The 16,821-nt window shown below is 36.7% G+C and overlaps 1 protein-coding gene across 3 annotated transcripts in view; it reads right to left on the reverse strand.

Annotated features, from left to right (window-relative positions):
• Positions 1-16,821, reverse strand: part of MORC1 (MORC family CW-type zinc finger 1) — a 182,225-nt gene that overhangs the window by 129,454 nt on the left and 35,950 nt on the right. For all 3 annotated transcript variants that reach the window (XR_005383256.1, XR_005383257.1, XM_038582752.1), the window contains exon 9: positions 12,980-13,105. Coding sequence is in view for 1 of the 3 variants with exons in the window: in XM_038582752.1 (XP_038438680.1) it covers positions 12,980-13,105 (126 nt within the window). In the remaining 2 variants the exon portion in view is untranslated. The remainder of the gene's footprint in view (positions 1-12,979; positions 13,106-16,821) is intronic.

Here is a 16,821-nt window from a genome sequence, read left to right on the forward strand (position 1 = left end):
TCTGTGTTTACAATCCCAAAAAGTAAAAGTGGCACAAGAGGTGCCAACTGCACATTAATGTTTAATTTTAAACAACAAAGACCAAAACCACATATACTCTCTTCATAGTCTGTGTCACTGAGACAACCAGGCTCCAGGTGACCTGGAACATCTCAGATGATCTGCATAGTTTCACAATTTAAATTTTACAGTTGTTGGGATGCCTGGGTGGCTCAGTGGTTGAGCATCTGCCTTTGGCTCAGGGTGTGATCCCGGGGTCCTGGGATTGAGTCCTACATCAGGCTCCCCCCTCAAGGAGCCTGCTTCTCTCTCTATGTCTCTGCCTCTCTATGTGTCTCTCATGAATAAATAAGTAAAATCTATTTTAAAAATTTACAATTGTTTAAAACAATTATAAAAAGTTAAAAAAGAAATATATGTACTTGTGGAAAACCAGTATAATGAATCTACCCATTCTCATATGGAAAGAATTTTCAGTCAATCCTCATCCATAATTAGGAATCTACTTCAGTGGACACTTCTCATTTTTCCTACTGGTGGACTCTTGCAGAATAAAAATGCCCTTAAAAGTCAGAGCAGGGGATCCCTGAGTGGCTCAGCGGTTTAGCGCCTGCCTTTGGCCCAGGGCGTGATCCTGGAGACCCGGGATCGAGTCCTGCATCGGGCTCCCTGCGTGAAGCCTGCTTCTCCCTCTGCCTGTGTCTCTGCCTCTCTCTCTCTTTCTGTGTCTCTCATGAATAAATAAATAAAATATTTAAAAAGAAAAAAAGGTCAGAGCAACATGCTCTGGGTGCTCATGGGTGGCTGGGTCAGTTAAGCATCTGCCTTTGGCTCAGGTCATGATCCCAGGGGTACTGGGATCAAGCCCCATATGTTGGGCTCTCTGCTCAGTGGGGAGACTGCTTATCCCACTCCCTCTGCCTCTCCCCCCTGCTTATCTGCACTCTCTCTCTCAAATAAATAAATAAAATCTTAAAAAACAAAGCCAGAGCAATGCAGGCCCTGGAAGACAAGGAAGAGAATCCATCCAGCTGTCTATTCCTCCTTCCTTGCAGCTAAGGGCAGGGGAATGATGTTCCCCCCTAGAACTGCACCTCCAGTTCCTCAATGGCTAGAATTCTTTCCAAATCCATTGCCCAAACTTCACTTTGACTTGACACCTCTGCTCCCACACTGTTTCTGCCTTCTCTTGAAAATGCCACATTCTGACACATTTTAGGCCTTCACTCTCCCTCAAACATTTCACCTTCTACTTCCCTGTTTCTTTCCATCAGTGAAGCTACATTCAAATACCTGATGTTCACTTTCTACATAAAGCAATCTACTGAATACTGTCTTTCCAAGGAGCTGAAGAAAACATAAGGTCAATGAAAACACTGAGGGAAATGAAAACTAAAACAATATATATGTTTTACTCCTTAGAATGGCAAAAATGAAAAAATAAAACATTATTAATAGTAAATGTAGATTTGGAAGCAGAAAAGGGCCTTTGGTGTAAGAATAAATTGGGTCTACTTCTTAGAAGGTAAATTAATGGTGTGACTATATTCTAGCTCAAATTACTTCTGTAGTCTGTTCCATAGAAAGAATGGCAAATTAGCATAAAGGCACATCTGTCCAGTGATGCCCAAGTATGTCCAGTTCAGCACTGTAACAATAAAAACTCTAAAAATCTTAAATATATACAATAAAGTTAAATAAACCATAGAGTACTACATAATATATTTTAAAAAGAGAGAGGTCTCCAAGAAAATTTGTAAGTGAAAAGACCAAGCTGCATATGAATTTTGTTTTAAAAAAGAATTCTAAGTATAAAAGTTGTGTGCGTGCATCCATGCATGTGTGTAAATGTGTGTAAGACAATCTGGAAGAGTATTTATAAAATTTCTAGCAGAGGTTCCCATTTGGGAGATTATGAATTGTTAGAGGACAGAGTGAATGACTAGTGGTAAGGGAGAATTTTAGTTATCTGATTTTTTTCCAAGATCTAACTCTGTACTATTTGAATTTTTATTAATTTTGTACTTTTAAAAGCAAAATAAAACTATTCCCCCTCAAGAGAAATAAAAATATGAAAAAACAGTAATTTTAAGGTTTTATGTTGCAGAAGTATAGAGTATAGCATAATAGAGCATTCTGAGTGACTATTTCAATCATAACAATCTGTAAAAATTAAAAATTTATTGGCATTTAGTATTCACAAGTACAAAATTTGTGAAAAACATTTTGGCTAATACAAAATATAGTAGTTAAAATTTTTGAGTTGGTAAAACAGACACAAGTAAAGAAAACTACGATTCTGAACCTTTATTATGAAGAAAAAATTAGCCCACAGTTATGAACTATAACTATGTTGCAGTATTCAAGATCATAATTATTGTTTTTTAAATTATGTGAGTATACTTGGTCTAGTGACACCATAAAATAGTTATAGTACTTAATTATACATCAAAACATGTAATGAGGCATGATCAAAAATTTTCTGCCCAGTATAATGTTGATAGCTCGACCAGGAAGTTACAGGGACCACTCAAATGTATTACATCCAGAACAAGGAGAAAGGATTCCATTCACCACCACTCCTCACCTCTACCCTGCATCTTCCCTATCATTCCTAATAGTTTTTTCAGGCAAAAAACTTAGAAGGCACTCATGACTCCTCATTTCCTCTCCACTCCACATCCAATCCATCAGCAAGTCTTGCTGGCTGTGTCTCTACAGCATCCTATAATCCAAACACTAGTCATGACTCTACCACTACCACTACCACTCAGACCACAATAATTTCTTACATGGAATACAGTAATGGTATCCTACGTCATCTTCCTTCCTCTTTTCTTATCCTATACAATTGACTCTCCACTCAGCAGCCAGAATAATCTTTTATTTTATTTTATTTTTTTATTATTTTTTTTTATAATTTTTTTTTAATTTTTATTTATTTATGATAGTCACACAGAGAGAGGAGAGAGGCTGAGACACAGGCAGAGGGAGAAGCAGGCTCCATGCACCGGGAGCCCGACGTGGGATTCGATCCCGGGTCTCCAGGATCGCGCCCTGGGCCAAAGGCAGGCGCCAAACTGCTGCGCCACCCAGGGATCCCCAGAATAATCTTTTAAAAACATAAGTAATGCTGCGTTTCTCAAAGCTCTACGTTCTCAATACAACCACTTCTTGCCATGCTGCTCATCTACCTCATCTCTTCCCCATCACTGTGGCTCTAGCTATACTTGCCTTTTTACCCTACCTTTACAGCTGCTCTCCTCTATTCCTGGAGAAAGCTTCCATAAAATTCTTGCATGACTCCCTGTGGTATCCACCCCCCCCCCCAAGACATCCTCTAACAGCTACTACCCCTAGTATTCATGCCTTTGTGTAGTGCCCTCCCACACTGAATCCAGGCTGGCCTATGTGACCAAAAGAACATGGCAGAAGCAGTGGTATGCGACTTTTGAAGCTAGGTTCCAAAAGATGGCAGTTTCTCCTTTGTTCCCTTGAATTGCTCACTCTGGGAGAAGCCTGTTCCTGTGCCAGGAAAACACTCAGGAAGCCCTATGCAGCGGTCCCTGCAAAGAGGAACTAACCAGCCTTCCTAGTCAAAATCTCTCAGCAGCTTCAAGAGGAATCCTAAGATAAAAGCACCCGATAGAACCACTGTCCAATAACTGACCTATAGAAACTGATAAATAACTAATGGTTACTTTTATTAATAAGCCACTAAATTTGGGAGTGATTTGTTATGCAAGGGTAGATAACACATTCACTCCCACTCCCTCAGTTTATTTAGCTCTCTGCTCAAAGGTTACTTGCTTAGAACTAACCTCTTTCTTTGATTTCCTATCTCGGACAGTTACTCAACTCCTATCCCTAGGTTTTTATTTCCTGTCCTGCTTTGTGTCTTTTCATAGCACTTAGAATTACCTACTATTTTATTTACTGTTTGCTTATTGTTTTTTTCTCCACTAGAATGTAAGCCTTATGAAGTCAGGAAATTTTCTGCTGTTGCTCGTGCTGAGTCCCAAATGCCTATGACACTGCCTCACGCAGAGCAGTCATTCCATTCACTTGTCATTATTCATTTGTACAGTAACAACTGATGTTTATTTGCGAATCTGTTGAGAACTGTGCTGAGTATTTTCATGTTTAAAACAAAACCTATTTTTATTTCCATCCTCACAACAACCCTAAGGGGCAGAGGAATTCCCAATGCACAGTAGAGAGGAAGTGTCAAAGGTCCACAATAGTAAATAGTAAATAACAATAGTAAATAGTAAATAAATAGTAAATAACAAAACTCAGATCCAGGTTGGGCTTATCCATATTTTATTTGCATCTGCTATCGTATACCAATAGATTATTATATAATTAAGATCATACAAATTCATGAAGGGACACATAAGATGCACAGTTTATAAAATAAATACTTTTAAAGTATTATTAGTCTACTTAGGTGGGTGGGATCTGAGGGAGTAGGAAGCACACCCCCAAAACTGAAAGACTGCCCAACAAGCATAGTACTACAGAGTAGTCAACAGGAAACCATAAACTTAGTGTCCCTGAATAACTTACGAAGAACCATGCTGCTCCTATGAAAAGCAAGATGACTCCAATTCCATGTCGTGTGGGCTCCTCTCAGTGTTATGGGTCTATGACAAACAGTTTTAATGAAGAACAAAGATCTTCAGACATTTTAGTTTTGTCTACCTTAAAGAGTTTTCAGAAGTGACCATTTTACATCTGTCTTTAGACCTAATATGCAGAGATATAATGCCTGCATAAATCTGAGAGCTAGCTCTCTACTAAAGCTAAAGAATGCAAAGCCAAAGAAAATCAGTGCTGATTCCTAAAATCAAGTAACTTGGCCATATATCAACTTGTCTGTGTTAATACAAATAAACAATATTTAAGACTTCAAGAAATACAGACTTACGACTTACAAAGCCTTTAAGGAATCACCTAGCTAAAATTCATCCAAAAGTAATAATTTCTTCTATAATCTAGACTCTTCCAGGAGCAAATGTGTCCTCACCTTGGGTGGGATTTCCTTCCACTGTTAAAGAGTATGAACTTCATTAATCTCATGCCACACTTATGGCTCTCTCTGAGTTGCTATATCTCATGCCATGTGTGTCAGAAGAAACTAAATTTGCTGTCCTAGACACACTAGATTCGTATTCTGGATATTAAATCTCCTAGCTGAACCAGAGACTGTTCAACCACAGGAAGCTACATGAGCAATCAAACCCCTCTGGTGTGTCTCATCTCCAAACTCTGTCCAATTGAGAAGTTTTGAATTTGATCGTGGAAAATCTACTCTTAGAGGAACAAGTGCTAGGTACATCCAGCAGAGACAGCTAAGTAGAGCCCAGCTGTATCCAGAGCAACACTGGGCTGCTGTTTCATTTCTCCAGAATGCCCCCCATGGAACATTCCTTGTGGAAATACTCATGGAAAGGTGGCAGTGAGGCAGTTGTTTACTTGACTTGTGTTAACTTGACTTCTCTGAATATCCTTATACTAAACAATAATAGAAAACGGTAATCTGTGTCTCTTCCTTGCAAAAACATCCTGCTGAGCTTGCTTTGTCTTCAACTCCTATCCAGCCATTCAAGTTCTGCCCTCTGGAGTTCCAGCTATCACATGATAATGCTAACACATTTTCATTCAGGCCCTTCTCTCCTCCATAAAATGATGCTCAATTACAACAATGACTCCCTGCCAGATAGTTCACTTCCTATGAGCTAGTAAATTCACATAACCTCCCAAAGTATCCCCATCTGAATGTGGCCCTCCAGACATGGTATAAGCAGGACATGGTTTATCAGTACTCTCACCATCTTGTTCTGCTCACTGAGTTCCATAAACATTTTTAGCAAATTGGTCACACTGTCAGCTAATCCTAAGCTTATAGTCAATTAAGACATCTATACTTTTTATTTTTTCACAAATCACTTTTAAGTCTATGCTTATATGATAGATTTTTTAAAATCTAAACTCAGGTCTGTATATTATACTACATTTATCTTTTGGACTTAAACTCTTTCATTTCTTTTTTCTGTTACACTTAATGGAAGATATTCCTCCTAGTTCAGGGTCAAATATGAATTCAAACATGTTTGTTTTTTACCCAAGTTACTGATAAAAAATACTGAACAGAATATGATCAAGGAAGGAAACCAGTGATATGACACGAAAATTCCTATCTCGTCTTCTTCTGAACTTGTTAGAGACCTTGGGATGAAAGTAGCTAAAGGAACTGTAATTTTACCCACAAGAATAAAACCCGGTATTCTTTCTTCTGTTTGCTACAGAAATACAGAACATGACTAACCACAATGTATAGTCATGTGTTCTTATAAATAATATTTCAGGATTCATTTCTAGATGTTTACTAGAGCCTAGGTGATCAAGTGGACAAAGTAATTAGTCACTTTTTAATACCTTTTACATATCCCTACTTTGATCTAATAGGCTCATTACTAGCTCCTAATTTGTTCTGATGCAGTGATGACAGCTATAACGCCTTTCAGGAAGAAAAGAAAAGAAAAGAAAAGAAAAGAAAAGAAAAGAAAAGAAAGAGAAGAGAAGAGAAGAGAAGAGAAGAGAAGAGAAGAGAAGAGAAGAGAAGAGAAGAGAAGAGAAGAGAAGAGAAGAGAAGAGAAGAGAAAAGAAAGAGAGAAATAAGAGAGGGGGGAGACAGGGAGGTAGGAAGGAAGGGAGGGAAAGGAAAGGGAAAATGGTTAACCCACTAGGGATGAGATAACATGGAGGTACTGTATAATTTCTTACACAAAAATTCTGCCTCCGGAGAAACTGTGAAGGAAATTATATGCAAATAAATATGCCAGGGAGAGAGGTAAGCCTAAAGAACAAAGCCAGGAAGGATTAAATCTGTCCATACAGTAAATACCAAATACCAGATGTAACAGTTTATTGGAACCCCAAAGGAAACTTGACAAAGGTGCAAGCCTCCCTAAATATCATTTAGGGAAAAAAAATAAGCATTTATACAATATCTACTTCCTAGTAACATATCCCTAAGAATATCACTTTGAAAGGTGAACAAAAGGGATGCTTGGGTGGCTCAGTGGTTGAGTATCTGCCTTAGGCTCAGGGGGTTATCCTGGGGTCCTGGGATCAAGTCTCACATCAGGCTCCCTGCAGGGAGCCTCCTTCTCCCTCTGCCTACATCTCTGCCTCTGTGTGTTTCTCATAAATAAACAAATAAAATCTTTTTAAAAGAAAAAAAAAGAAAGGTGAACAAAAAATATACTAGAATGAAAACAGCTATCTCTTGATACCAGTAATTTAGGTAGATGAAATCCAACTTACTAGATAATTCCCTGAGAAAATAGAGACAAATCCACATTTTCCTTTGGCTTAAACCATTTTTTACCCAAACTCACTAAGAAAGAAATAATTGAATTTTAAAATTGATTGATCCAGGAGACCCTTAATATTTCACAGAAGAATGAGACTGATGGAAAGGAAGTATCACTTTGATATGAACTGGAAAACAAACAGAAGATTTCTTAAGAAAGCCTCAGGCATGATATACTTCTTTTCAACTATTATCTACAGTATAATCAGAAATCAAAAGTAAAGCAGAGAATCAGTCCAAGATGGCAGCAGAGGAAGACCCTGATCACCTTCTCCCGTGGATATGCTGAATCTATACCTACACATACAGAAATTCTTCTTGAAGAAGAACTAAGGCTGACTGAAACAGGATCTGCACAACAAACAATAGGGGGACCATAGAGAAGGGTAGGAAAAAGAGACAATATCAACAGAAATCCCACCCTTGATGTGGCAACATGCAGCCGGGAGGGATATCATTGAGGGGCCCATGTATAGACTCACCCATCCTGGGGCACAGTGAAAAAAAGAATAGTTTAAAGGGCAACAAGACTGTAAGTGAAGGAAATCCATTTATAAACCCTAGAGCACCTACCAAATGGGTGGGGAACTGCTGGAACTCTCTCCAGGGTCAAAGATATCTGGATGAGCACCATTTTTTACATTCCCTCTCCACCTTAATAGCACAAATGAGAGCAGGGTCCAGGTATACTAGCCAGCCTACCACAGTGTGTGCCTCAGGCCCCTGGCCCACACCAGCTTCAGCCATATTCTCAAAGCAGCCCCAACATGCTCTGGGACCTGCACGGCCTTGCCTGATCCAATTATCCTTCCAAGGCAGCCCTGGTATGGCACACCCCAGCCCACACCCTGTCCGGCTGGCCTTTCAAAGCCACCGACAAAGCACACAGAGTCTACTCAAAGGACACACTTATACAAGGCCATTACTTCAAAACATGGACAGGTAGCTGTTCCATGTAATCTTTTCCAAATAAAAAAAAAAAAAAACAAGATTAAATTCCAGGATAAAAACTCTAATGAAACAGAGATAAGTAATTTTCCTAGCCAAGAGTTCAAAGTAAAAACAAACAAACAAACAAACAAAGAGTTCAAAGTAATGATTATAAAGATGTTGATTGGACTCAGAAGACTGGAGAAACACAGTGGGAATTTCAACAAAGAGTTAGAAAATATAAGAATCAATCTGAGCTGAAGAATATAATAAATGCAATGAAAAAATACACTAAAGGAAAACCAACAGCAGACAGATGATATAGAAGAATGGATCAACAAACTGAAAGATAAAATAGTGGAAATCACTCAATCAGAACAAAAAGAAAAAATAATTTTTAAAAATGAGGGTAAATTTAAAAATCTCTAGAAAATATCAAGTGTACTAAGATACACATTACAGGAGTCCCCGAAGGAAAAGAGAAAGGAGCAAAAAACTATTTGAAGAAATAATGACTGAAAATTTCCCTAACCTGGGGAAGAAAGTGCAGAGTCCTAGACAGGATGAACCCAAAGAGATTCATAGCAAGACGATAACTAAAATGGCAATTTTTTTCTCACATTATTCCAAAAAATTTAAAAGGGAGGAATGTTTCCAAACTCATTTTGTGAGGCTAGCATTATTCTGATAACAAAACCAGACAAAGACACCACCAAAAAAGAAAATTGCAGGCCAATATATCCCTATTGAACATAGATGCAAAAGTTCTCAACAAAATATCAGCAAGCCAAATTTGAAAATACATTAAAAGGATCATACACCATGATCAAGTGGGATTTATTCCAGGGATGCAAGGATGGTTCAATGTCCACAAAAGAGAGGATAAAAATTATATGATTATCTCAATCGATACAGAAAAAAGAATCTAACAAAATTCATTTATGAAAAAATGGGTGTAGAAGAAACATATCTCAATATAAAACAAAATTCATTTATGAAAAAATGGGTGTAGAAGAAACATATCTCAATATAAAAATAACCCACAGGTAACATCACAGTCAATGGTGAAAAGGTGACAGCTTTACCTATATGACCAGGAACAAGACAAAGATGCTCACTCTCACCACCACTTTTATTTAACATAGTACTAGAAGTCCTAACCACAGCAGTTAGGCAAGGAAGAGAAATAAAAGGCATCAAAATTAGAAAGAAAGAAGTAAAACTTTCATTATTTACAAATAACATGATATTACATATGAAAAAACTTAAGGAGATCACAAAAAAACTAATAAATAAATTTGGTAAAGCCTCAAGATACAAAACTAACATACAGAAATTGGCTGTGCTTCAAAGGGAAAAAGAGAGAGAGAGAGAGAGAGAGAGAGAGAAGCCAAGAAATAGACTTTTAATTACAGAGAACTGATTACCATAAGGCAAGAGGGATGGGGAGTTAAGTTAAATACATGATGAGGATTAAGGAGTATGCCACTGGGTGATATATGGAAGTGCTGAATTGCTATATTATACACCTGAAACTAATATAACCCTCTAAAATAAATTGGCTGCATTTCTATACACTGATGATGAGCCATCAGAAAGAGGAATTAAGGAAACAATCCATTTATAATTGCATTAAAAAATAAAATACCCACGAATAAATTTAACCAAGGAGGTGAAAGATCTCTAAAGACTTTAAGACACTGATGAAAGAAACTGGGGAAGACAAAAATGAATGAAAAGATGTCTCAATGTCATAGATTAGAAGAATTAACATCATTAAAATGTTCATACTACCCAAAGCAATTTATACATTCAATGCAATCCTCATCAAAATACCAGTGATATTTTTCACAAAACTAGAACAAAGAGCCCTAGAATTTGTATGGAACCACAAAAGGATGCCAAATAGCCAAAGCAATCTTGAGGGGAAAGAAATAAAGCTGGAGGTATCATGCTTTCAGATTTCAAATATACTACAAAGCTATAGTAATCAGAATAGTATGGTCCTGGTATGAAAACAGATATACAGATCAATGGAAAGGTATGGAGAGCCCAGAAATAAACTCACACATATATGGTCAATTCATCTATGATAAAGGAGGCAAGAACATACAATGGGGAAAATACAATGTCTTCAATACATGGTGTTAGGAAAACTGGACAGCTACATGTTAAAGGACAAACTGGATCACCATCTTATAACATATACAAAAAAATTCAAAATGGATTTAAAGTATGACTTGAAGACCTGAAATCATAAAACTCCTAGAAGAAAACATAGAACTGTAAACTCTTTGGCATTGGTATTAGCAATATTATTATTTTTTAGCAATATTATTTTAGAACAGTCTTATCAAGCAAGGGAAACAAAGACAAAAATGAACAAATGGGTTTACAAAAAACTAAAAAGTTTTTGCCCAGCTGAGGAAACCATGAATAAAATGAAAAGGCAACTTACTGAATGGGAAAAGATATTTACAAATCAAACAATCAATAATAAGTTAATGTCCAAAATACATAAAGAACTTACACAACATAGTATCCAAAAGAAAAAAAATACAAACAACCTGATTAAAAAACAGGTGGACTTCAATAGACAATTTTCTAAAGAAGACATACGATGGCCAAGAAACACATGATAAGATGTTCAATATCACTACTCAGCAGTGAAATGAAAATAAAAATCACACTGAGATATCACCTCACATCTGTCAAACTGGCTATCATCAAAAAGACAAAAAATAACAAGTGTTGGCAAAGATGCAGAGAAAAAGAAACCCTTGTACACTGTTGGTAGGACTGTAAAATAGTACAGCCAAATTTCTCAAAAACATGTTTCTCAAAAAATTTCAGAAAGAATTACCATATAACCCAGCAATTTCACTTCTGGGTATTTATCCAAAGAAAACAAAAATATCATTTCAAAGAGATAGATGCACCCCTGTGTTCATTGGAGCATTATTTACAACAGCCAAGATATGGAAGCAACCTGTGTCCATCAACAAATGAATGGATTAAAAAAAATGTAAACATATACCTACCTACCTACACACACACACACACACACACACACAGAATGTCACTCAGCCATAAAAAAATGAAATATTGCCATTTGCCATTGACATGGTTGAAACTAGAATATTATGCTAAGTGAAATAAGTCATAGAAAGACAATATAATTTCATTTATATGTGAAATATAAAAAACAAATCAACAAACAAGACAAAACAGAAACAGACTGATACTGATAAAAGAAACAAAATATTGGTTACCAGAGGAAGGAGAGGTTGGAGGCACGCAAAACAGGTGATGGGAATTAAAAGGGACAAGCTTCCAGTTATAAAAAAAATAAGTCATCAGAGTGTAATATATACCATAGGGAATATAGTAAAAATACTGTAATAACTTTGTATGGTGACACATGATAACTAGACTTATTCACCAGGGCATACAATTAAGAGATCTGTAACTTTAATATTGATATTGGTATGAGTAATTGCAAGATCCTAGGACAGCCACTACTTTTTCATGGAAAAAAGACAACATAACAAATGTAGGTCTATTAGAAAGTTAGGTGGTATAGGGGAAGGAGCATTGAATGAATTGGTCAAGAATTTGAAGCCAGAATACTGAGCTCTTGTCTGGTTGTGACATTTCCTGATCTCTGAGATGGTGATTATTAAACACAACCTACAAAGTCGCCACAAAAAACAAAACAATGCATATAAAAAGACATATATATATATATATATATATATATATATATATATAGAGAGAGAGAGAGAGAGAGAGAGAGAGAGACAGCATATAGGCATTAAATGTTTCTCCCAGTAGATATTAAACTCCTCAAAACCAGAGCTAATCTTACCTTTTTTATGCTTTGGATAATCTTTGGATAACTGTTTTGGTGAGTAAATGAAGACCATCCAGGAAGAATACACACACACACACACACACACACACACAGACTGTTATGATTGCATATATAGTTGGGCAAGGTAAATTTTATAATATGTAAATGTTGGCTTCTAAAAAGTTTATGTTGGTACAAACCTCCGGTTACAAAATAATTAAGTCATGGGGATGTAGTATACAGCATAGTTAACAATACTATATTGCATATTTGAATGTTGCTAGTGATTAGATCTTAGAAGTTCTCATCACAAGAAAAATTTGTAACTATGTCTGGTTATGTATGTTAACTAGTTCATGGTAAAATATAAGTGAACCAAATTTGTGTTTATAAATATGTTCATTCTACACATAATATATACACACATATATGTATGATTTAATAGTTCAAATACCTTGGGTAAACAGAACACATAGTGAACTATGATTTTTTTAATGGAACTTATCATAAACAAAGAACCTAGGATTCATAAAACAATAAATTCCTACTTGGAATGATTCTCTAACTTCAGAGAGTTCACGGCAGTGTGTTGTTATTATGGCCAAATATTTGTTACACATGATTACTCTTCAGCAAACCTTTCAGAGGCAGTCTGAATTTTATTTACAAGAGTATAAACCTTGCCATCAAATTATAAAATCTTACTATCAAATTGTAAAATTCTTACTATCAAATCACCTTGACAATTTGGGGAAGGGGCAATATTGATTTTATAATAAAAACTCTATGAAGTTAATTGAAAGAAAGTGAGTTACCTGGGTCTGTAGAGGCAATAGCACAGGTGTTTTGTTTTAACTCTTTTGGCCTGAATGAATATTCTCATCCAAGGTTCAAAATACAGAACAGATGTGTAGGCTCTGAATGACCATCTCTCTGGAAAACTAGAATAGAAAATATCAAAAGGCACACTGTAGAGGATGCACCAGCAAATCTTGCAATACTCACATACCTCATTAGGCAGGCTTCTAAATACAAAGGACTATATAAATCACCTATACTTTGATTAGAACTGAATTTTTGTTGGCAACTGATGCTAAGTAGATGTACACCAGCAATAGAAAATACACTATTCATTAAAGCTATTGGATCAAAAGGGTAAAACCAATTCAAACAAACAAAACTATGCCCCTGTTCAAAAATAACAGGAGGGAAAAAAAAATCTAGGCCCCCATGAATAAGAAACATTTCCATGAAGTTACTATAAACAGAGAAATACAATAAAAATGTTTAATTTAATTTGCATAGGAAATCATGAACAATAAATATTAAACTTCATTCTGTAAGTGCAATAAGTATTAAGTATTTATGGCCAGCTGAGGGGAGAAGTCTGATGATGTGGTGAGTGAGAGAGGAGAAAGGAGAAAATTAAAGGACAGAAAGGCAATAAAGCAGGAGCAGACATAACGTAAATAGACTTGTGAAGGAAGCTACCCTTGTAAAACCACAGGTTGCTGGGAAATCACTGTGTTGCTGTATACTAACTCCAGGGACGCTCCCTATTAGAGCCCATTTATGAACTGTAAATCCTCTCCAATTAGATGAGAAATAAAGATCAAAAACAAGCCCAGCTGTGCTTGGGAAGTAGTGTTCTTTATCTACTGGGCCCCAGAAAACACTACTATGAAGGGTACAAGGTCAAACAGAAAGGAGGGAGCCCTACGCCCACCATGTTTACAATCCTACTTCAGTCCAGAGGGAGACAAAGATGATGAAAAAAAAAAAAAAAAACAGAAAGCTTGTCTAAGGGGGACTGCTCAACAGAGTCACAGACCACTGCCAGTTACTCCATAAGAAAGGACAGAGCTTTAAGGAATTTCCCAAAATGAAGATAAAGCCAGTAAGAAATCCAAAGATTTCCTGGCTGGTCATAAGTTCCTTTAGGAATTCTTTTAATTGTTTAAAAAGAAATTATTTTCAAGAAAGACTGGAGTAGAATTTCCCAATAAATATATATATAAAAGTATCTGGTCCATGGCTATTATTCCATAAATACTACTGTATCTTGAACATGACCAGAGAAGCTATCTGCATTATGGTATAGCACCATAATACCATGGGTGGCTTTTACTACACCAGAAGTTACACAGTCAAGTAAATCCTCACCTGTTAAAAGAAAAAGGGGGGAAAAAGTGTCACCTTGGGACACTATAAATACTCCAAGGGCTTCAAATCCTTTCTGGATCTCTTGATTAAAAATTGCCCTTAGAACCAGTAGCTTTCTTTGACTCTCCTAAAAGCTAACATATTTCTGTCATTTGAGAGTAAAAGTCAAAAGTAATTCAGAGCCAAGTTTGAGAATTTGAGAAATAATGATGAGAGATCAAATTGGGCTAGACAAGTTTAGGTTTAAAAAAGACATTATACAAAAAATAAAAAAAATAAAAAATAAAAAAGACATTATACAAAAAAAAAAGATACTATACAAAAACAAATAAGGAAACAAGTATTTCTACCATTTGATAGCTCACTTTTTGTCCTCATCCAATAAATATCTATAGGTAAACAGGCATAGCAGGTGTGCTGGTGATCCTCAGGATGTCCTCTATGTTAGGAAATTCACTGGAAGGGCTCATGGGATTTAGCACAGATCCTTGGCGATCTGGCCACCACTTAACTTGGGCAGTGGTGGGCAGCCCCACCAAGTGCCAGCTGTAGTTAGTGTAGGCATTGAGGATCACTCTCAGTTCTCTAGATATGGGTCAGGCTTTCTTATACCCATTCCTTGGCCATTTTTGGCTAACTCCTTTTACCCTCCTCACAGCGCAACTTGAGATCTCCTAACCTCTTAAAGCCTTCCCTCACTCTGCAAGATTGGGTGAATCATGTGGCTCTGGTGCTCCCCTTCTTCTTCTGTGACTCCCCATCAGAGCACTTGCCACTTAGTAGTGTGCCACTGTCACTATTTTTAACTAGTTTACAACCCCTCCAGGTTGTAAACCCACGAGGCTAGCATCCTCATCAATAAATACTTGTTGCATCAATGATATTTATTCAGGACTTTCTTGGCTTAATTTAGAATGAACAACAGGGAGTTCCCTTTACAAGAAAGACTTTTAATGATTGATCATCTTCAATGATGATACTATCAATTTTTTATAAATAAAGCCAGTTACTACGGAAGCTGAAATAGAAGTGTACTACGTTATCTTCAAAAGATGTAAGAAAAAAAAAAGATGTAAGAAAAAAAATACTGTTATTTTCCACCAACCAGGAACTACTTCACATATTTTTCTCAAGGAGTGTTCTCTTGTTTGCTTTCTTTTCTGTCCTGAATCTTGCCAGAAGTGCCATATCTCTTCATCTGTATCTCTCTCTCATTTTTCTATTTAACTGGCTATAATCAACTAAAGAAAGGAAGAGAGGGTGCTCCCCCGCAACAGGCGCATGCACAGTCACATGATAGATATGGGGAAGTAAGAGTGTTTTAAGCCAGAAACTGGCTTGAAAGTTTGTGGAATATAACAGCAGATGGAATAGTCTATGCGTTTGTCCCTTGCTCAGCATTTGGGAATTCTTAAGAAGTCTCTAAATCAGTCTCCAGCTGTGGCTGTGGCCTCGGTGTGGCCTCTTTCTTCTCCCCATCTATCCACAATGTTTTGTTGCTGTTTTAAGTGTTGCTCCATATGTGGCCTATCATGGGTAGGTTGGTGTGGTCACCAAACTGTAAAGGACAGGAAAGGGACCAGAAAGAGAGGTCTTGTGGCCGTATCATATCTCCTTTATCTACTAATTCAGATTCTCTGTGGCTGGAGTCTGAGAATGTAAATTTTTTTAAGTTACCCAGGTGATTCCTTTAACTCTGCAAGTTTTGAGAATCACTGCTTGGTAGACATGCTGGACAGGGCAGTATGTAAAAATGGTTGTCTGAAAGAGAGAAGCAGTATTTGGATATAGGACACCCTCTACATCTATCCACAATGGGTACACAGACAACGGACTCCCATTGAACTGCCCTTGTAAGGTCCACAGTTGACAAAAATGACTCTAAACTCCAGGCAATAAGTTAGATTCCTTTTGGAATAGCTCAGAAGTGCCATATTTTTATTCATGAAAATACTGCATATTATAACCAAAATTGTTTTCTAAATTTATTGCTAAAGTCCCTACAAAATCTCTGAGGAGTCCTTAAAGTTGAAATTAACAAGGCCTATATTATCTTGAATATAAGGAAGTTCATAAAGATTTTTAACTAGTTTAGATTCTGAACTATGAAGGGGCTAACCAAATTTAATCTTAAGGTGGATTATACCTAAGAGAAATGTCAACTCAAAGAGGTAATTTAAAAGAAAAGTTATAAGCTATGCAAAGTAATGAAAGTGCTTCTGTCATAACCATGCTATGGCAAGCAGCACATTATAATTTGAAGCTGTAACTTCAGTTAAGACATAAACTAGAGACATTATGGAATGCTGCCCAATGACTGTCAATTTAGGAACACACTGGCAATGTGGCATCTAATTTCAACACATTACTTAGCACAAAATTTCAACTCCATTATTCCACATTATATCATCACTCTCAGCGTTGTTTTTTAAGATGGGTTCCTCCAGTTGCCTGAGATCCTAAGCCATGATGGATTCCAGGGGTATGACAAGCC

Source organism: Canis lupus, chromosome 33 (genome assembly GCF_011100685.1).
Source record: "Canis lupus familiaris isolate Mischka breed German Shepherd chromosome 33, alternate assembly UU_Cfam_GSD_1.0, whole genome shotgun sequence".
In the NCBI taxonomy this organism is placed as follows: Eukaryota; Metazoa; Chordata; class Mammalia; order Carnivora; family Canidae; genus Canis; species Canis lupus.